Below are 22,517 nucleotides of genomic sequence, written 5' to 3'. Positions count from 1 at the left end.
GTTAAAATGGTCGGAGTTTTTGGGTGCAGTAGTTGCTGGGAAAGGGGAGGGGGTGTTTTGGTTGTCTGTCTGCCCCTTCCCCAAGCTTGAGGACTGGGTTTTTTTTCCCCCACTTGGAATTCAGCCTGGCTGAATATAGGGTATCTGTAGTGCTCCTATTAACCCCTTCCTGATGGAACAGGAGCACTGCAGATACCCTATATTCAGTAGACCGGGCACTTTCAGACACAGGGATACCTAATGTGTATGTGTTTCACAGTCATTTTCTACTGTATTATGTATTCTAGCGAAAGGAGTGATTTAGAACTTTTATTCATTTTATTTTTTTATTATATTTTTTTAAAGCTTCTTTTTTTCACTATTTTGTGGGAGATTCTATACATTACTATTGCGGCTGGTCATAGACCCCCCCCCCAAAAAAAAAAAAAAAAAAAAATTAAAAAAATAAAATAATAATAATTTTCTTTTTTGCTTGACTCGAGTATAAGCCAAGGGGGACTTTTTTAGCACAAAAACTGTGCTGAAAAACTTGGCTTATACTCAAGTATATACGGTATAAAATATATGATATTAACATTTTTTGGAATTATGTTATAAGCAAAAAAAATAAAACAAATATTGGAAGATTATAAATGCTAGAAATGTCATGGTCTCTGCCTAGGACTTTGTGTATTTTTATCGTACTTACAGCAATGCAGTCTACCGACTGTCACATTGTTCATACGTGTCTAGATACACGGGTTATTTAAGGCTATCTTTTTTTAGAATGAGCTCTCCATGGTATTGTTTTAAGTTCGACTCTGGCTGCCAGAAACTTGAAGCAACCTTATTTGTATGGAGATCTGAGTGACATGAAAGGATCATGATTGAACTCTTTAGTATGAGAATTAGTCTGTGCATAAGCCGTGTACCGACTAACTATGGGGGGCCTTCATTGTCAATATAATCATATGTGACAGATCCAGGATAAAATGTGTTTTATATACCATATACTAAGTGCTCTGTGCACCTATTGGCAGAACTGATGCAATGACCGCTATTTAGACACAAACATGCAGACATATTAAAGGGAGTCTTCTGCCTCACTGAAGAATGCTCAACAACCGCCACCATGGTACACAGCACATTACAATGATTAATATGTATGTCACTTTTGTTGATTTGGATAGAAAAAGTCTCAAGCAATTATTGCCACTAAGACCCTTACTATCTTCTGTCTCCGCCACCCTGTGCAGTTGATCCTCCCAGTGCAATAACATCACCCATCTTACCAGAGTAACATTGCTCCAAGGGTTGAATGCCTGTCCCAGTGCACCCAATTTAATGTGCTCTGTAACACAGTGGTGAATATGACTATTACCTGTTACAAAGAGTGAGAAAGCACGGGTGCACACAGGCAGTACTGTACAGCAGCTATTCTTGCATATCATACGGGACAGCTCGAGTACTTACTCTCTTAGAGGCTCAGTCCTACTGCACACCTAACCTAAAATAAACCTCATATCTACGGCCTCAATTTGATGCAAAGTAAATTGTAGAGTACCAGTCTGCTCATAAGGTAAAAATGTAAAAGGACTGGCGCCCGTGGTGGAAATTAATAGAGTTTAACAGGTGCAGCTCTTCCCGGACACCAACCATGTGGGTGGTGGACAAAAACTGCAAAAATAAATAAATGAATGAATAAAAAACCGGGGCTTAAAAAGCGCTACTGAAAAAAGAGTGAGCCAGGTGTAAGGAGAATGCGTCACTTTAATGGTTCCAAAATAACAGAGGATAAAAGCGATATGGCAACGCGTTTCGAAGCTGATCTAGCTCTGACAGTGGAATATATGTTGGCCTGAAGACGCTAGATCAGCGTCAAAACGCACTGCCATATCGCCTTTATCCTCTGACGTTTTGGAACCATTAAAGTGACGCATTCTACTTATACCTGGCTCAATCTTTTTTCAGTAGCGCTTTTTAAACCCCGTTTTTTTATTCATTTATTTATTTTTGCTCATAAGGTAGAAGGACTGTGTCTTCTTTACAAATAGTGATGTGTATTCTTCACCTTTGCCAATAAGAAGGAGAATTTTCCTGGGTTAATTGCAGTAACAGTAAAATGTTACCCCCACCTGTCCTTCCCCATAAAGTGAATGGTCCCACCTTACTTTCATCAGATCACCTTATTGCTTATTACACTAAAAAGGTCACACAACTGCTATTTTGCTTCTGACATTTCCTCTGTTCTAAGTGCCATCTTTCAGTACAAATCTTGACACTAAAATGACATAAGATCATTACCACTGGGTGATCCTTGGATTTGCAGTCATTGATTCTTCATGTTTCATCTGCTCTCAGAATGAGGCCGATCTCAAAAAGGATGATTTAATGATTTGGTTACTACTTTGATCTATTGTTAAGCTAGTAATAGCAATTACTCAGCCATCTGGGTTACAACTATGATGAAACTGATCTAAGCTTTGGGGTTCCAAATTATTTTATATCAACTGCTTTCATCTAATTTTTCCAATAAGAATTTTCTATCATCTACACAATGACAGCCTGCAATATAACTATTCTAGTGAAGCATGTTTATGACAAGTTGTCCAAGAAAAGCCTAAAGTTGACCCCACCGCTAATATGTCACTGCCACCGAACATATATTCGCTGAGGCCAATGACTGACCGCAACAGTCACCTGGGCATCTAACTTACATCCCTGTCAATGGCATACAAAGGATTGGAAGACCATTGGTAGTATCCTTTCTTTTTTATTTTAACCCACCCCAGACTCCCCTTGGTTTTTTCAGTGTGCCTGGACAACCCTTTAAAGGAACTGTATGTTGGGTGACTTTATTTACCAGTACATAAACCACCCCTACAACTTTCACAGTCCAGAAAAGAGAGGTCTTGTCTATTAGTTAATATTTGGTTTACAGCAGGTTCACAGAGCAATGCCAGCAAATGTGATTGTCTGGTTGCTTCCCGGCTCTGTTATCAGAATGTTCTGAATTGTGAAAGATGCAATTCGGAATATAGACGCTATGTCACAGGACTGCTGATTATGATCTCAGGCTCACCAAGGGTGAACTTACCTGTAATGTAAAAATGGCTATTGTAAAATAATTGCAATCCATAACCTGCAGATGGAAGTATGGTACAAAATCAGTCATACTTATTCAGAAGCCTACCTATCTGAAATTGATGTACTACCTCCCCCTTTTAGAAGTATAACAAGGAGCATGTAAGGCATGAAGAGCTCAGGCTCTTCAGGAGGTAAAAAAAAAAACTGTGAGTAGTGTATATTACTGCTGGAAATGTGAATTTTTTTTATCAAGTGCTTTCAACATTGCTCTGAGCTCCTTTAATATCAGTTCGGCTCACTTGTGTGTACGCTGCTATTCAGTATCTCATGTTGAAAAAACTGTGAGATTTAGGGAAAAAGTGTATCATTGTGTTAGGTGACGTAATTTCTAAGCTGTATGCCCTTGGACTTGAGATTCCTGGTCAAATAGTTGTGTCCTTCCCTACAAAATACTTATTTGCATTCTGAAACCCAGAAGCTTTAGCTTGCCATGGGAGAATACATTGGCAGGCGATGAAATAGAATTAAGGGATCCACTATCCAGTGAGAGAATGCACACGTTCCAGAGACACAGCCTTTCACTGTGCGAGAATCTTAGAATGGAGGCTGCATAGCCATGTTAATGACTTAGCTTGCCAGGAGAGAATAAGGATGGCAGGAGAGGATGGTAGGAGAATAGGGAATTCTCTCTGGTTCTATTCCTATGTTTCCAATTCTATCATGTACCGGCCTTTAGATGTTATCAGACACAGGTGGAACCATGCAGTATGAGCAACAATAACAAGCAATATATATCAAAGTATGACTAAGTGGGCACTGTTACCCTACAGCAATTACAGGTTAATTATTAAATTCATATTTATTGAATAGACAATAAAAATTACCACTTTACATGCTGTTGATAAATGAGATATGTTGTTTACTTAAATAGTATTGCGCCACCTGGTGTTCAAAGTGTACAACATTGCATTCATTCACCTAATGATCTGAGTGCGGATGGACACACATGCTCACTGCCAGTTCCCTGTATAACCATATTCACAATTTACACAAGACCGACCCCATACACACGACCGATTCTACATCCAATGTGGGGCAAAGTTTGCAGCGGAATGCACTTGGATGACATTGGGAGTGTATTCCCATCATTTAGTCACGGAGCAGCATTGGACCTGGTCTATAATCATCCTTGTCATTGGAGCAGAATGAATCCAGAGCCCCTACAGATGTGAATGCATAATAGAATGCACTCGGATGATACTCAGATGTCACTTCGAGCTTCATCCGAGTGCAAACTCGGCCCACACGGGAAGCACACTCAGTCATGTGTATGGCGTCTAAGAAGGGACTATGTGGAAAGCTGCCAAAGGAAAACCCAGACTAATTCAATCCACAGCCTGCCCTAGCAGCAGCACAGATCAGTACCTCGAAGAGAGACACATATAACAGTGAAATATGTATTTGTAATAATACAATGCAAATTACTTTAAAATAGCTATTAATGGCCTTTTAGCACTTTTGTTATATAAATGAATTATGGAATAACCACTTTTACAGTGATGAGGCACAAGGACTCGAAGGGAAATCCATTCCTCGGTCTTCCACTAAATAGCAGTTTGTCAATGGAAATGTCTTAGACCACACATAACTGGATGTTCAGATTTTATCCTTCTTTTTATAGATCGCTCAGAAATGAGATTATATAGAAGACAGAATTGTGGTTTGAAAGGGTTAACACGGTGCCTGCTGAAATGTGATACAAAAACACATCTCTCGTGTCAGCATGAAAGGACACATTTTTAAAAAACCAAGAAAAGAAAAGAAAAAAAAAAAGACACCACATTCAAAGGAATGTGTAAAAATATGACCCATGTGAAGGATTCTATGATACTTCAAATCCTTCCTTTTAAGTGACAGACAGAAAAGACAGTAACAGAGAAGAAAACACGGCTCATCGGGGACAGGAGCACGTTGACCCTTCGTTGCCTTCACATAACAGAGACAGCTGCACAGCTGCCAGCGAGGACGGAAGCCAAGGAACATGCGAAGATGCCAACGAAGCAATGGCCTGGTGTCACTGCCAAACTCATATACACACCAGAGCTGGGCAAAATGCCAGACACAAAGCGAAGAACCCCAAAATTCTGCCACAGAGGTTGCCCCATTATTAGCTTGACATCCTAACCAAGGTGACTGACTTTGCAGGAGTTAGCATTTCTCTATTGCTTACACTGCATATCCGGTAGCCGGCCACGTTAAACCTCTTTATAAATGAATGTAATACGTCCCAGATGCAGCGGAGTGTTTACAATATCTGTTTGTTCCTCACGCCACCGAAAATGTGTCATGTTCCTACTATATCTTCCCGCCTGACACTGTTAATGACACAATTCCATGCACTCTTGTCACTTCTGGCAGTGAAAGGATTAAAGTGTGAAAAGAATAGGGGACAAAAACAAATGGCTGCACTGTTCTCAAAAGAAGAATACTGTCTACATCTGCCCATGGGCTGGAAACAAAGGGATTTCTCTATCTGTGACCTACAAGTTAGACAATAGCACTTGTCCCTTCACCTCAAGTAGTGAATGAATGCATGCCTCAAAAATGTAAGTCTTGGAATGGGATATAGAGAAAACCGTGAACTAGATGTCATTGGAACGTGCAGAAATTACATTATGCTTAGGGATGGAGAAAAACCTTAAAGGGATTGTTCAAGGCCAAAAAAAAAAAAAAATCTGTAGTGTGCAAAGGCAAAATAAACCAAGAAAGTATAACTTTCTAGACTTCATTGTTTTTTTGTAATGTAGATTGTGAGCCCCACATAGAGCTCACAATGTACATTTTTTTCCCTATCAGTATGTCTTTTTGGAATATGGGATGGAAATCCATGCAAACATGGGGAGAACATACAAACTCCTTGCAGATGGCTTTTTGCCCTTGGTGGGATTTGAACACCAGGACTCCAGTGCTGCAATGCTAACCACTGAGCCACCGTGTGGCCCCTTCTAGGCTCCATTGTTGGGATGATTTTGGTCCCTGACACGTGGTCCCAGAAGTGCAGCTTATGGTGTAAGCAGTGATGTTCTGCAGAGAACATCCTCCACCTACTTGTGTATTAGTACCAGGATGAAGAGGACAGGCGTTCTGCAATGTTCATCCGATAAACCAGCCCTCTTCTCCATCACGGTTAATGCAGAAGAGAGATTGACTCAGCTAATGAACTTAGCCAGACAGTCAGCCTCCATAAAGAACATCGTAAGGAGTGGGAGAAGCCGTTCTACCATCGGTTCCTGCGCCACAACATCACCACTTACAGCACAAGCTCCACTCCTAAGGCTAAAATCGTTTTACCATCAGCAATTTTAGAAAATGAAATAGGTTTTTGAGGTTTTACAAGATCTGGTTGTGGGGGGTGACATCTGTCATCTCTACCAAACAGTTGTTTTTCGGAGGTGTAATGCAGCCACTTTACTGCTTACCAAGCCCAGCACCATACATATTACTATACATCGTACAGCAGCCAGATTTGGGCTGTATTCACATTTCCTCGATTTCCGTTTAGGGGTTCCATCCTCAATTCCGCTTGAAAAATGCAGAGAGAAAAGTCCTGCTCTCCTCATTTTTAAGACAGAAATCTGGCGGAAACCCGGCAGACCCCATTATAGTCTATGGTGTCCACAGGTAACTGATTTTTATGCAGATTGAGTTTCTGTTTTTCAGGTCCCCAAGCATAATTTGAATGGGGCTGAGCTGCAAAACAGGCCATGTGACTGATGAATGCAATATCACTGATATGTGAAGCAGAAGCGGCACTCACTGCATACAGCTAGTAGGTGGGATGACTTGTTTCTGACCCATACAGCTCTGATATGGCTAATAGATGGGGTGCTCTGTTTCTGACCACACCAATCTCATATTGCTGATAGATGGGGTTCCTTATTTCAGACCCACACCACTCAAATATTGACCCATCCTAAGGAAAATCCACACATTGCAGAAAAGCTGTGCTCTTTATTGCAGATTTAACTCTGATTTTTGAGCCAAAGCCAGAAGTGGATTGGGCCCAAAAAAATGCTGCAATGTATAAGTTTTTGTTTTTCATTTTATAGTTGCACACTACAGAATTTTTTTTTGCAACCAACAACACTTTCAGTTTTATTATACCAATTCAATTATCTTACATTTTCAAGCTAATTTTAAGGAAATTTTATATATATCGTATGCCAGTCGAATCTGCAGGCAGCAGTAAGACCTTAGCACCTTGATACATACTTTTCTGGGAAATAGTTATCATAAGTTAGAGTTATACTGAATCTTATAGAATCTTATAGCGTTATACTCAATCTTTCTCCATAAAACTATATTCAGCTATCTCTGGCAGTCCTCAGCCGAGCAGCACACACTATGCAACCAATCCCCCCCGGGTCAAACACCTCAGTTATTGAGATCATTGGTGCCCGCAGTGGAACATCCATCCACCAATTAGCAAGTCGCCCCCTATACTTTACATAATTTACCCCTTTCATGAAATATATAAATATGGCAATCTCAATGTTTCTATCAAACGTTAACTAGAACACCCAATTAAAGGGATATCCCCTGTAATTACTTAAGACATGGGCAGCATGGTGGCTCAGTGGTTAGCACTACAGTCTTGCAGAGCTGGACTCCTGGGTTTGAATCCTGCCAAGGACAATATCTGCAAGGAGTTTGTATGTTCTTTCTGTGCTTGCATGGGTTTCCTCCGGGTGCTCCAGTTTCCTACCCCACTCCAAAAACATACTGATAGAGTATTTAGATTATGAGCCTTACATGGGACAGTGACTGACAATGTCTGTAAAGCTATATAAATTGCATAACCCTCTTGGTCCTGTAACCAGAACAAGGTTTTCCAATACCCATTCACCTATTGAGGTGACTACTGACCACTGCATCCAGGTGGAGAATGAATGAATGGAGAGGTGCCCATTCATAATGACATATGTGGCACACTTGTCCAGCTAACTCTCATACAAGTGAATGGAGCTGTGTGCAGCCACTGTTCCATTCATTGTCCACCAAAATGGCGTGGCCAGCATCTCAGCAGGTTTTTCACCAAAAAAGGCTGTGAGTCTGCAGACCATCTTTCTGGAGGTAGACATGGGAAATACATCTATGAGAAGTTTTAAGGCATATCCTGTGTATAGGCTTTACAAATCTAAGATGGGAATTCCCCCTTTAATCGATGAATTGATCAGAATGTATTGGAGAAAACCAGAAAAAAAACACATAAAATATTATTATTTAACCACTTGATTTTAGTAAGCAGATCAATATTTGGTTTAGTAGTCAGATCCTAAAATGTTTTCTGTTCCTTCTGTATTCAGACACAAAGCAGGTCTGCCATACACCCTATGCTCACCATTCATGACGGCATCTTAAACAAATTACACTGCTCCGCACATGGAAATGAACTGCTTATGTAAATTCATCTTGTCCTTTTGACTAAATAGATCCAGAATTATGTTGGGATGTGCTTCCTCAATCTCATTTATTTCCTTCCATATGAATTCCGTATAATCCTCTGTATTATAAAATTACATTACAGACACAACTAAAAATGTTCTTTAAGTACCAATCACCATGTGAAGCAGAACATCTCTTTTCTATTAGCCAAAAACAATGATGCAAAACCAAAGCTTTCTAGGATTAGAATAAAATGTATTGTAATTTTATTAGGAAATCCCTGTATAACTGAGGTCCAGTCACCCGTCACAAAACCATCATCTGTCTTCTGACAAGCGTAGATCCCTAATGTAATCATGAGTGATGGATATTGAGGACATACTTCTTTCTTTCAGATTAGAAAACAAGGCATGGGTGATATACCAAATAAAAAAAAAAAAAAAATAGATACAATATGTGCAATATTTATCTATCTATAGGTCTTGTTATGGGGAGTTCTCACTGACATCTGAAACTCTTGAAGACGACTTGTTACCAATGACTGTCCTCCGTTACAGCATGTGGTATAATATGTTCTGCAATTATTATGTGAATATACATGTTTATAACAAAGCAAAAACTATAACCAAAGCATTAAGTAACGCTTAAGATGCTTTCCAGCTAGAACTTCCAGAATGACCTTCCTTCTTGAAAAAAGTACAATGTTAATGTAAAATTAATGTTTCATTAAGAACTCTATATACAACACAAGACAAATGATGCAAGACATTCAGGAATTACTTCAAGGAGTAGCCATGGTGGGTATTATTATCTACACTCCATTCATTAGTTAATGTATCAACCTATGTATTTAACAATAGAACAAGTCGATTTTCCATAGGGCAGGCAGATGTGAGGTCTCCAGTAAAATCTAGCCATTGATTTGATCTAGCTGGGGTTGAGCTTTCTACAAAACATTGGAGACAGATATAGCCGCCTCTTTATAGACTGATAACAATAGCTCTGTCTGATAACCAGCCTCATTTTTAGAATAGAAATACAAGAGGAAATAAAGCTTCCTGTTGGATCCCTGGAGAGTTATAACTGGCATTACCTATGAATAGACACCTCAATAAAGCGAGACGCACGACATCCCTCACATGTGAAACAATAAAACAGAGAACCAAGACCATCACAGGAGGATGGAGAATCACAAGAGAAAAAGGGAGGAACTCATGAGAGATGGCAAATGTGGAGAAGAACGGAGAGGATTAGAAAGCAAAGTTGAGAGGAGGCAAGGAGAGAGTGAGAAGTGTTAGCTACTGTACATCCACATGTCACTCTTAACACCCACAGATCTCATTTCTCAGCAAGTCAAGGTGAAAAGCAAGACTAATACTTGTTACTATAAGACAAATGTCAGAAGATTTATGAGAGCTGCTCTGGGCTGCTTTTCAGAAATGACTTAAACCATCACCTCTAAACCAAGCAATGCACAAGTTTTATGAGAAATGTGTCCATTAGGGTTATGAGGAATCCAGTATTAGTAATAGTCTTATAAAAACCAGAACAATTCAAATACATTCTTAAACTTTCTCAATTTCAAGGACAATATCCTATCATGTGCTCGCCATGTATTTGCATAGGATTATCCTAGGCTTCCTGATTCATGCCATAAACCAGGAACCAGGTTTAGGTGGACTGATCTCCTATGAGAACATGTGTATACTGAAGACAAAGAAGCTAGACTGGGACTCCAGAAGGGGACAGGGACCGGTGTGAGTGTACTCTATATAGGTCTGCGGAATAAACAGCTAGATATGGATGTGTATTGTTTTTGCAATAGTGAATATGGTTGATCAGTAGTGATAGATGGTAAAAAGTGGTGAAAATAATACTCATTCATAGCCGCATGCCTGTTGGGATTGCTCACATAGTGTTTGTCCATAGCCTTCCCATTAATACAGGGCACATCCAACAGTCAATTGCTCATTTAGCTTATACATAGGCTTTATTATGCTGATATTTTACATACATAGGCGATAAATACAGACATGCCAGGCACTAGGAATCGGGTAAATGGTGATGAGCGTTCCAGGGCCACTAAAACACTCACAATCTGCTTCTCCACTATAATATCACAGTCCCCAATAAACTAATGAATCACAGCATGTTTATATTGAGCTTGTCATTTCCGAAGCCAAATGCCCGTATTGTGCTGTCATAATGTAGCCTCAAGATGGTGAATCTGTTGGCAGAGCAATAAGGGGCCATTCACTGCACAACAGTAACTGTTACCAACTGTGCCCAGCTGCCAGGCATACAGGAGGGCATAGCACATACAAATTACATACAAGTCAATGATTTGTACACATATGACATACTTGACCATGCACATACGTGATGATATGCTTAGCCACAAATACAGTAATAGCTCAGTGTGTACAGAAGTTGGCATATTTCATTGACTATCAGCCAAGAACAGAACAATTTCATTGAGTCCCAGGTGGGGAACTTCAAAGTGATGATAAGTAAATGAAGGGGACGGATTTCTGAACTCTTAGCTGCATGCCCAGAGCTTATACACAAATGGCAAAGCTTGGAAATGGATCAAACAAGGTGCAAGACAATGATGGACAATAGTAGGTGGCAGAGGATTAAAAGATATATAACATTTTATGAGGTTTTTATGTCCTGATTACATCACTAAACTATTAACTGTATATTAGAGTATTGTAGCATGGGACTGTACGCCATGAGAACCACAGAAGCCACTAATACATAGCTAAACAAGAGCCAATAGACTACTAAGTCAGTGACTATTTCAGCTGCCACATTTATTACCTCCATGACCGGTAATCTCCAAAGAATATAATAAAGTCTATATAGTACCCACTGTGTTATCATCACTCTTAGGTCCAGCAGACTGTGTCAAGAATAATAAGATGGAACCACAAACCACTACCTTTCAGCTGTAAGGGGTGTTATGAGAATATGTGTCACTACAGATTGATGATCCTGGAAAGTGATGCAGGGGCGGAAGGGATGAAGGTAGAAAAATACAGGATTATATCACCTCAATTCACACAAGGAATCAAATCAAGAAACCTTCATTTATCTACAACCGAGGTATTGTTATTGGTTGCTTGGATACATTAGATACGGAGAGAATAATGGTAGAATTTCTGTATTAAGTACTCTTTGACCTATTACTACACTTACAGATTTGTGGGGTCTTTGCCGCAGGGTCCAGACTGTATGTTCATTCATTAAATCTAGATATTTTAACTCCCCTGGATTATACAGTACATAGCAGGTAAGCATGATTTGGATGGCTCAGGACAGGTCCTATGGGATCATAGTAAGGTGATATCTGGCACATGTACTGACAGGTAATAGAACTTCCCTCTCCTCTCATCACATCTGCAGATACACCAAATATTTGGAATATTTGCATTACTATGATGCCAAAGTCTGTACAGAGTCCTGTATACACAGCAAACAGTTGTAGCCATTAGTATCTGAGATATAATCATTTTCATGAACTAATACAATTTTTTCTGTGAAATGTGAACAATCATTACATGAGTGAATGTTGCATTGGTGTCATATGTCATGGCCAGGGGAAGAATTCTCTCATGTTTTCTGTCTTCTTGAGCTGAACTTCAGGGCAGGTCTGGGACTCTGCTCTCTGAGGTGATTAAGGGAATTATTTTGCAGAAATAACATGTCTGCTTGCTGCCTCTTCCTATCAGCCCAGTGTGCAGCCTATTTACTGAGAACACATGTTCACTGAGAAGTGGCTATACACAGAAGAGCTGAGTTTGTCATGTGCCAATATGACAGACTAGACTGCAGGTTTAGTGAAGCAGGTGGTAAAGAGTTAAATAAGAAGCTGAGCTCTGCTACATCAGACCCAGACAGAGGACACTACTCCCAGCTCTTCCTTCATGTGCAGCTTCTCTTCAGCACTTTGCCATTCCACCCCGGGGCTGCTTGCCGCCTGTCACTTCCCCACATCTGACATGGCTAAGGAGCAGCAAGCCTGGAGAAAGGAGGAGGCTGGGAAGGAGAGACAGGAAACTTTCACTGACCTTTCAGGGCGAGCGAGAGCAGGTGCAGGGCACACAGCACCCCTACTATCCCGGCTGCCATCTTTGGGGTCCCAAGCAGACTTTAGCAGTTATTACATATCCTGGTGGTGGTTGCTCTAGAAGTCACCCTGGCAGTGCCACTTGTAAGAGATGCTGGATGGCCACATGTCACAGAGACACACGAGAGGACTGACAACAACTTTACTTGCTCAGCAGACTAATAAGATCCATTGCTCGGACTAGTAGAAGGCATGTGTGGAGCTTTCCCAAGCTAACCCCGTGCAGGATCCCGACCTGGGCTGTAGTGAGATGACAGCAGCATCTTCCCAGCCCCACCAGTGACAGAGCTCTGGTCAGGAGAACTCCCCTGCAACTCCTTCAATGTGCGAGTGGGCGGGAGAACTGGATTGGCAGCTCGTGTGTACCACTAGCAAGAGCGGCGGGGGCTGCTGGGAGTGGGCATGGAGTGCCAGTGGATGCTTGCATGAGGGACACCACTACAGGCAAGTAGTCATGGCCAGGAACAGGTTAACAGTAAGAGGCTTTGTGGATGCGGAGCAGACTCTCTGTAGAACAGGATGGAAGTGCTTGTGGCAGAGCCTGGAACGTTCTGTTACCCTGAGGGGGCAGCTTTATACTGAGGGGCAGGAAGAACTACCACTAAATGCCCCCCTTAATGTCTCAGAAAATACTTCACCCAAGTTGCAGCTTTGGTAGTGAGCGGTGCACAGGCTGGTGTCTAATTCATTCAGGGTATTATTCACATTGTTAGACCAAGCACAAACAGAAGAAAACCTCCTGCTGGGTAGACTGCTTGTCTTTTCAAGGGTTTACTGACCTTTCACTTCAAGACCGCATCAGTTCTGGATGTCAGGCTGTAGGCATTACAGGGTTAACTGAATACGGATCACGTATATGAAGTACTGACAAAAGATTCGCAGACCACATACATCTGATTCCAGGCATACATCTGACATCAAGTTGGGCATATGGCATTTTTTGTTAGTAAGAAACCAATGTTAGATTTACTAATGTAATAAGATATTAAGCAGACAGAACGCAGTATTACCTAGACTTGCTTAAGTCAGCCTGGGGGTGAAAACTTGCCACAAAATGGACGCGCTTTTATCCATTTCATTTAAAAGGGTTAAATAATTATAAAACTTTCATCCGTTTAATCCATCCAGGTCCAGTCTGAGACCACATGTTGCAGAAACGGGGCAGGAAAAAATGCTGTTTTTACAGTCCCAGCAAAATTAATGAGATTTTACTTAATCTCATCCTCATATTGTGGGGAATATAACACTGCAGAAAACATCAAGTTTTCACAACCGTCTGCAATTGTTAAATACGTAGAATGTCCATTTGACCTGCAATGCTGGGATTTCTCCATAGAATTCTATATGGGCAAAAATGCAAAAGACCGCATATTTCCTGAATATTTTTATCACAGTGTCTTTTTTACTGCAGTATAATTTTACTGCAATTTGCTATGTTTGGCCTTAGCCCCAAAGTGATTTTAAATGTCCATGGATCACTTACATTTTATCTACATTATCTTCAATGCTGGATCTAGACTGGTGCAAGTAAATGTATTTTTATAGGACAGCCCTGGAAATGATCTGGACCATACAGCAGCCCTAGAAAACATGATCTAAATAGATCCAAGCAGACGGTAGGATTCTTCTTGGCATATAGTGCAGACAGTGTTAGGTTGCTCAATTACTGTCCTGTGCGTGTGAGATATATATATATATATATATATATACAGTATATGTACTGCCATCTGTCTGCTGGTGTCTCCCACTTCTGGACTCAGACAGATGAGTCCACTCCACTTTGTGGAGTCTCTAGTGTGAGTAGAATTGATCAGAGCACTGACTCACAAAACTGAATGAATATATGTATATATACTTATCCAATGCTATATATATTACATATGTACAGACCCAGACACTGTAACAGAGGAAGTCTCCAAAGTGTTCTATCATGAGAAAGTTTCGCACCATTAAAGGGATCCTATCATACAAACGTTATTTTTCTGAGTAACACATCAAAATAGCCTTAAGACAGACTATTCTTCGCCTACCTTTCATTGTCTTCTCCACGCCGCCGTTCCGTAGGAATCCCAGTTTTTAACGATATGCAAATGAGTTTTCTCACAGCACTGGGGGCGTCCCCAATGCTGCGAGAGAACTCTTTCCAACGCCGCCTCCATCTTCGTCAGGAACGTCCTCTTCACCCGCTTCTTCCGATGCAGAATTTAGACTTCTAGGCCTCGGGCAGAGTAGGCTGTGCATGCCCACAGGCCACAAGAAAATGGCCGATTACACAGAACAGCAGCGCGGAGAATACAATGAAAGGTAGGAGAAGAATAGACTTTCTTAAGGCTATTCCGACATGTTACTCAGAAAAAAATGTGTTTGAAAGATAGGATCCCTTTAAGGGAGAACTCTATAGTATACATTTATTAGGAAAAATGGAATGGCTACTGTTTTGGGGAAATTCTAAAGCTGATGTTTTATTGGTGAAGCAGGTCACAATGTGAAGTATAAATTCTGCATTAGTTTGGAAAGTAATGTGCAGCACAAACACAAACTACTGCAGCAGCTCCGTTACATGGAGGCATATTTATCATATATTGTAGGCCAGATATCTGCCATAGAAAAGTCACAGACCTCAGATTTGTGACTTTTTTAATACCAGATGCAATAATTATTGTTGCAACAGCCGTTTCTCTGCCGCCCACACCATTCTCATGAAAGTGATGTGAGAGTTGTGTTACATTTAATATCATTTATGCAAGTTTAATGGCTTAAATGATCCCTGAAATCTACAGATTAACTTAATGGGTCCTTTTTCTTCACCCAACCCACTCACTTGTCTTTAATTTAATTGAAACAGTTACATTAGCCTAAAAACGTATGTTAAAAACTGACCCACATACCGGTATTGGGTCTGTCAGGCTGGAAAAAAAAGGCAAAAATAGGACATGTCCTATTTTTTAATGGACATTATTCACTGCCTGTTATTAAAAAAAAAATGGATATGTGTATGTACGCATTGACTTCCATTGTTCCAAAAAAGGACAGTTAAAAACATTCATGTCCATTCTTCACAGTTGAGTGTATGATGCTTTAGGCCAGGGCCCCACAGGTTGGAAACACCGCGATATGCCCGCGGCGGAAATGGTGCGGGAAAAATTGTGGTATTTTACAGTAACTGCAAAGTTACCAAGTATGGCTAAGCCACCTGAGCAAACCAGACACTCACCAACCAAACAGACAACCACCAAACCAAAAACACCAACAGATGATAACCAAGGCCGAAATAAAGGCGACCACAGAGGCAAACAGAGAGCGGTACATTGAAGAATGGAGAAACGAAATAAATAACTCCAAGAAACTCACCGTGTACCAATCCCTACAAAGGGACTACACCATGGCCACCTACCTGGAGAGAATACGCCACCCCAAACACAGACAGACCCTGAGCCGGTACAGACTGAGCGCCCACAACCTAGAGATAGAGACGGGACGATACAGGCAGACGTACAAGCCACGGGAGAACAGACTGTGCCAGCACTGTGACCAGGAGGCCCTAGAAGACGAGACCCACTTCCTGCTACACTGCACCAAATACTCAGCTGTGAGGGCCGTCTACTACCAAAGACTCTCTGCCCACATCCCAGACTTCATATCTGCAGACGAGAAGAGGAAACTCTACATCCTACTGGGAGAAAAAGAGGCCACTGTGGAGATCGCTGCCCAATACGTGTCCAGCTGTCACCAAATAAGAGGAAAATGAGACTCCACGGACTATTATATTTATCCCAATACACCCACCCCACCCCCACCTCCCCATATAGCGGACACCAACTAAGAGGAAGATGAGACTCCATGGACTGTTATATTTATCCACCCCACCCCCACCTCCAACCCCACCTCCCCATATAGCGGTCACCAACGAAGAGGATGATGAAACTCCATGGACTGTTATAACCCAAACCACCCCCACCCCCCCATACCCACCACTCACCCACCCGAATCCAACTCCCCCACCCCACCGCCCACTTTACTAGCTTTGGCAATGCCAAATACCTATTCGGACGTGCCAATAAAGCTTATTTGATTTGATTTGGATGGGATTCTTGCGTATCCCATGCCCACTTTGCAGTACAAACTGCAGCGCAGATACGCTGCGATTTCCAAAACCGTCACGGTTTTGAAAATCGCAGCATGTCAAAATGCATTACATTTTTTTCTGTAGTGTTTTTGACAGAAAGTCCATAGAATTTTCCTCTGCAGACATTCTGCCCCTATTATACCGTACAGAAAATGCCAGTGTTTCCATAGATATAATTGACATGCTGAGATTTTCAAAAACGCAAGCCTTTTTTTCTGTAGTGTATGGATGGGATTAGACAGAATCACATCAACTTCTCAGTTACTGTAAAAAACAGTGTTTTTTGCCACATGGGTCCCTAACCTATCACATTGCCGAAAAATATGCACAGCGGACATGCTGTGATCTCTAAAACCACCCCGGTTTTGGAAATCGTGGCATATCAATTATACTTATGGAAAACTGGCGGTTTCAGTTATAATTGAAGCAGAATATCCACAGAGGAAACCAAACAGCACCTTGAACTCCTCCCAGCAAACTGGCTATACTATACTGTTAGCATGGGTATTCTTATATATAAAGGACGCCAACTTTGTGTTCCCTCTCAGCTGATTAACCTACAGCCTGCACCTTTAAACTGCATCGCTAAGTATGGCACGACTTGTTTTAAGAGGACTGACCCTGACAAAATCTACACTTTTGGATGTTCTTTAGATAAGGGAAAGATAAATGCAGTATTATTCCCTGACATATCATAAGTAACTGATTCTCTCCAACTGGAAAGGGCAGCGATCTGAAAAGGCAACATGAAAGCCCCAAGAAATCCACATTCTCTGCAGACTATACACCATTTCATTGCTCTCAATGGTTTTGGTCTCACAAGTAAATAACACTCAGCTGAAAATGGAAGTCTATAGCTTGATGAACTTTCTCTACATGTTATTGAAAAAAATGAAAAAATGCAAGTTATTGTTGGTCAACCTTTAATGGACTGTTTTATGTGTAAAAAATGGACATTCTACATCCTAATGGATTTCTATGTCCGATTCATGTCATTCATTTTTTTTTTTTTTTGTGTCCACTAAAATATAGGATGTTTTCTTATTTATTTTCCAGCATCACCAAACAATGAACCTGGGCATAGTGGATGACACATGGACAGCACAAAAATTATGTCTCCTCTTTTTGTCCTCAGCAGTATAGACTTGCATGTCTAATATGACGAAAATGAGGAAAAAAAGTAGGTTATACAGCAAATTTGGAGAGAGTTTAGTTTTAAGGCTCTCTCACAGGAATGATCCTTCTGCCCGAGTGCTACCTGTGAAAAACGGACAGGTCACAGATAGCATACGGCTCATTATAGTGAATGGAACCATTTACACAGCCATGGAGTCATCCACACAGCTCCATTCACTATAATGGGTCGTATGATATCTTTGAGCTGTCCGATTATTTTTCATAGAAAAATCATTCATGTGAAAGAGCCTTAAAACTGGATGAACTGTACCAGAAAAGTGTTGCAATATGTGTGATATGTGAAATGTGTTACTGCTTATAAAAACTACAATAGGCTACAGCTTCTCTCCATTGAAATCTTATGGGAAAAGATGTGTTAGAAAAGCCAGGAAAATAACTTTCTGTAGTCATAAAAATGCATGCCATTGAAAACCCTTAGCACTGGGTCTTACTATGTGGATACAAAAATTCTGTTCACTATAGAAAACAGAAGCAATTCCAATTTCATACTGAAACACGACATTGAAAATACTTTGAAATGACCAACCAAAATTGCATGAAAAAAATGGTCTTCTAGAGAAGTGGTCTTCTCAAAGAAGCTGACTAGTATGGGAAACTGGAAATCCATCACAAAAATGTGGTCTTCTCAAAGATGTGATCTTTTGGAGAAGTTTCACTGTAACAACTCTAGCTCTACTGATCCAGCTTGTGCCAAGATTTGACATCTGAGAACAAATCAGGCTTGTTGGGGCATTTTCGACACTAATGTTTGCCATTCCCTCCTTTGCTTATATTATCATCCATGGTCCGGAGATTGCGTACTTCTTTCTGACTAATGCTTTTTAATGCTTAGAAGGGTTATCAAAATTAGAGTAATTCGTTTTGAAAACAATGTGATCAAGAGGTGGCATAATAAGTAAATGTAAATATAACTAGGTCAACACAAAGGTCTCCCCAAGACTATAACTACAAAAAAAGGGGTATCCTCTGAATCCAGATGAAAGATTTCTACACCAATACGGAATGTAAGATCAATTGCATAGGTACCTTTGTATCATAAGAAGTTATAATGGTGAACCTATCTATATCTACAGTCTGACCTGTAGACCATGTTTGCAGACCAAAGTCTAAGAAGACACCTTTTTACCCTTTAACCCTTATACAGGGATCTGGTTTTTGTTGTTGCAAGTATCCTGAAACTCTGCAACTGCAGAGTAGATACTAACTGGTGGAGGAAACTGTTGAGACCAAACATAGGTAGAGTTAATTCCGAGAAACAGCAGGAAGTCAAGGTAATCCAAAATCAGGGAACAAAGGCACAACAAAGAAAAAACCAGGAGGGAACAATAAGTATCAGAACAGCAAGCAAAAGGGTAGTCAAGTCAGTCCAGATTGAAAAACCAATCCAATGAAGGAAAATAGTCCAACAAAGCAGTTACGAGACAGGTAAATAACACAGTACAATATAACAGCAATCCAAGTAGTGCACCTGGTAGCAAAACACAATACAGTATCTGGCACATGTAAAAGCAATAGTAAAGTTCAACTCAAGCGTTAAGCATTTCATTTGCTCACCCCATCAGCCCAAGAGGTTCGCTGACCGGACCATCTGACTTCTTGTGATTGACCAATAACTCTGTAAATGCTACAAAAGGAACCAATGTAGTGGCCACTGGAAGGGAAGTTGGGGCAGTTACTGTAGGAACAAGTATAGCTATGTACCATACAGTGGTCCTTAAAGTTACAATGGTCTCAGCATACAATATTTACATCATATAATCGCCTTTTCTGGACTACTGAAACTGCAGATGAGCAAAGTTTTCTAAATTGATGTAGTGTCAGGTTCACCAGATCTGACCAAAAGTTCAGGTCAGTTTTGCAATTTTGCCTCTGAGGGCTTCTCTGACTAACATATCTCTACTTTAATGTAAGACTTTGTAATAATAGCAATAGATATGTATATAGATATGTATGGGTAGCTATGAGTAAATGGACTTTATACAGTGGTAAAAAACAATCTGTTTACATTGACTGCAATATCAGATTTTTTGCTTTTTAAAACTGAACAATAGGCCAAAAAGGATCCCTTATACAGCTGTTTATATACACGGTGCTACAGCATCATTGTTATCATGATCCTGCTGAGACTGAGATGATGAGTGAGCTATAATCTCCACAATCTGCTTTCTCCATAATCTTATGCCATTGACTACTACGAGTACCAGCCAACAGAGGCCTGCTGCTACCACTTCTTGACAGATGGCTTCAAGCCACAATCTTACTGGCAATGGCGGATGACATTGAAAAGGTGTTTCCTTCACCTACAACACATCTTTAGTGTAGTGCATAAAACTTTAAGGGCCCCTTCATATGGAGTAAACGCGAGTGTATTTTGGCAAAATACACGTGTAAAAATACACGTGTAAAAATCAGACTCCCATTGACTTCAATGGTATTTTTTTACACGTGTAAAAAAACACGTCAAAATACACATCTAAATACAGTGTAAAATGTCATTGAAGTCAATGGGAGTCTTATTTTTACACGTGTATTTTTCCATGTGAAGGGGCCCTCAGGCTAAAGCTCCACGTTGTAGAAAATCAGCTTTTTTTTGCAAATTTTGCTGGGGGGTTTTCAGCCAAAGCCATGAATGCCTCCGAAAGGAATCGGAAATACTGTATATAGGAAGTCCTTATACTTCTTCCTTCTGAACAATCTAGGCTTTGGCTAAAAAAAAGTACAAAAAAAATAAAAATCAGCTTTTCCTCAACGTGGGGACTGACAGACAGGAACGCCCTTCCTCACAGCAGCACCTATAGCGCTGTACTGTGAGAACGCCTCCCTCCCCTCCTGATAGTACTCGTCCATAGACAAGTAGTGGGGGGGGGGGGTGAATTCAGTGCACTGTCAGCTTTCTAGCGGTATATAAAACTGCATGTGCCCCAAGTGGTGAAAGGTCCTCTTTAAGGTGGTGACTTCCACCGCTTTACAGATTCACTTAAGCAGTTTTTTTTATATATTGTATTGTATCAGTTTTACAATTATATTTAATAATATATTGTAATTAATCTTGGATCTGCTTGACACTTTTGATAAAATAAACCATAAACTGCAACAAAAAGGCACATGTTCAGTATACATCACATTTCACCAAAACCTAAATACAAAATAATACTTTATATCCTATATTGTATATGCATTTGCTATAGAGCTGTTCTAATTATCAGCAGAAACACAAGACTTAGACTGGTGACCAGCAGCAGGGAAGGACAGAGAAAGGAACTTGTGAACAATCTAATTGATCAACAACAGAGGAGATTCAGGAGATTCAGCAAGAGGGTCAGCAGCCTTTCTCTAACATGCTGTGAGTGGCCCTGGAGACCAATATGACTAGAGAACTGTTGCACCTAGCCACTAGACATAGATAGATGTAGAGAGATTAGTACTTAAATAAGGACATTTCAGCATCCAATTGTTTCTGCGTTATTCCCTTTCATTCTTCCTATATAAAAATGCAGAATTGAATGTGATTCAGAAACATAACCAGTTACATTGGGACACACGTATGAATGTGTTACACCCCAAAATGAAGTTAAGACTGTTATTGACTCCTCTGATAGAAATATGTGGACACTAAGGTTGAGCCGATCTTGACTTTTCAGGATCGATTTTAAAATCCGATTTCCGATCATTTTTCATTTGAACCCGATCTCGATCCCAATTCCGATCAAAATGCAAGTCAATGGGATTTTTCTATTAATCGGATTTTAAAAGCAATCCTATTCACTATACAGCATGGAATCTAACAATTGTTAGAATCCACGCTGTGTAGTGAATCACTAAAGTAGCCAGAGGATTTTTTTTAAAATCCTCTGGCTACTTAGTCCCCCCTGGTGTCCACTTACCTCCAGAGATGGCTGCTCCTGTGCCCCGTGCCTTCATTCTTCGCCTCGCTGCTGCTCCACGCTGCTTTTCTTCCTTCGCTGCCCCCTCCCTGCCAGGTTAGGAGAGTGTGGGCGGGTTAGGAGAGTGTGGGAGGGGAGACATCACGTCTCCCCGCCCTGTACCCGCCCACACTCTCCTAAGCCACAAGCCCCGCCTACCTAGCGCTTTAAACACTAACCTGGGAGGCGGGGCAGCGAGGCAAGAAGAAGAAGGGCACCGAAGCAGCCATCTCTAGAGGTAAGTAGCTGCTAGAGATGTCTAGTTTAGCCTTCCATTCGAATGAATGGAGGCAGCCGGCGCGCAGGGGGTTAAGGCTGTGTGTCGGCTGCTTCCATTCATTCCTATGGAACAGCAGCGGAGCCTTCACACTGAATATACAGCGTATACTCAGTGTGAAGGCTAAGCAAAGCATTGTGGGAAAAATCACCGATCTCGATCCCACATAAAAAGATCGTGTTCTGAATTCCGATGGCGATCGTGAAATTTTCTCGATCGCCGATCGGAACCCGATCTTTTCCGAACACGATTGCTCAACCCTAGTGGACACCTAGTTTTTCATAGTTCATTTTAGATTTTCAACAAAGTACAACAATTGTTGTTGCTTAGCTCATGCCAGAGCTTGACATA

At 40.8% G+C, this 22,517-nt stretch overlaps 1 protein-coding gene across 1 annotated transcript in view; it reads right to left on the bottom strand.

Moving 5' to 3' along the window:
- Window positions 1-12,910, bottom strand: part of TMEM132B (transmembrane protein 132B) — a 428,290-nt gene extending 415,380 nt beyond the window's left edge. Inside the window, exon 1 of the mRNA XM_075274826.1 lies at window positions 12,585-12,910. Coding sequence (XP_075130927.1) covers window positions 12,585-12,645 — 61 coding nt within the window. The 5' untranslated portion in view covers window positions 12,646-12,910. The remainder of the gene's footprint in view (window positions 1-12,584) is intronic.
- Window positions 12,911-22,517: the final 9,607 nt, after the last annotated feature.

The sequence above is a fragment of the Leptodactylus fuscus genome, chromosome 1, assembly GCF_031893055.1.
Source record: "Leptodactylus fuscus isolate aLepFus1 chromosome 1, aLepFus1.hap2, whole genome shotgun sequence".
In the NCBI taxonomy this organism is placed as follows: domain Eukaryota; kingdom Metazoa; phylum Chordata; class Amphibia; order Anura; family Leptodactylidae; genus Leptodactylus; species Leptodactylus fuscus.
The sequence above is the reverse complement of the archived record's forward strand: the minus strand, read 5'-3'. Positions and strand labels throughout refer to the sequence as shown.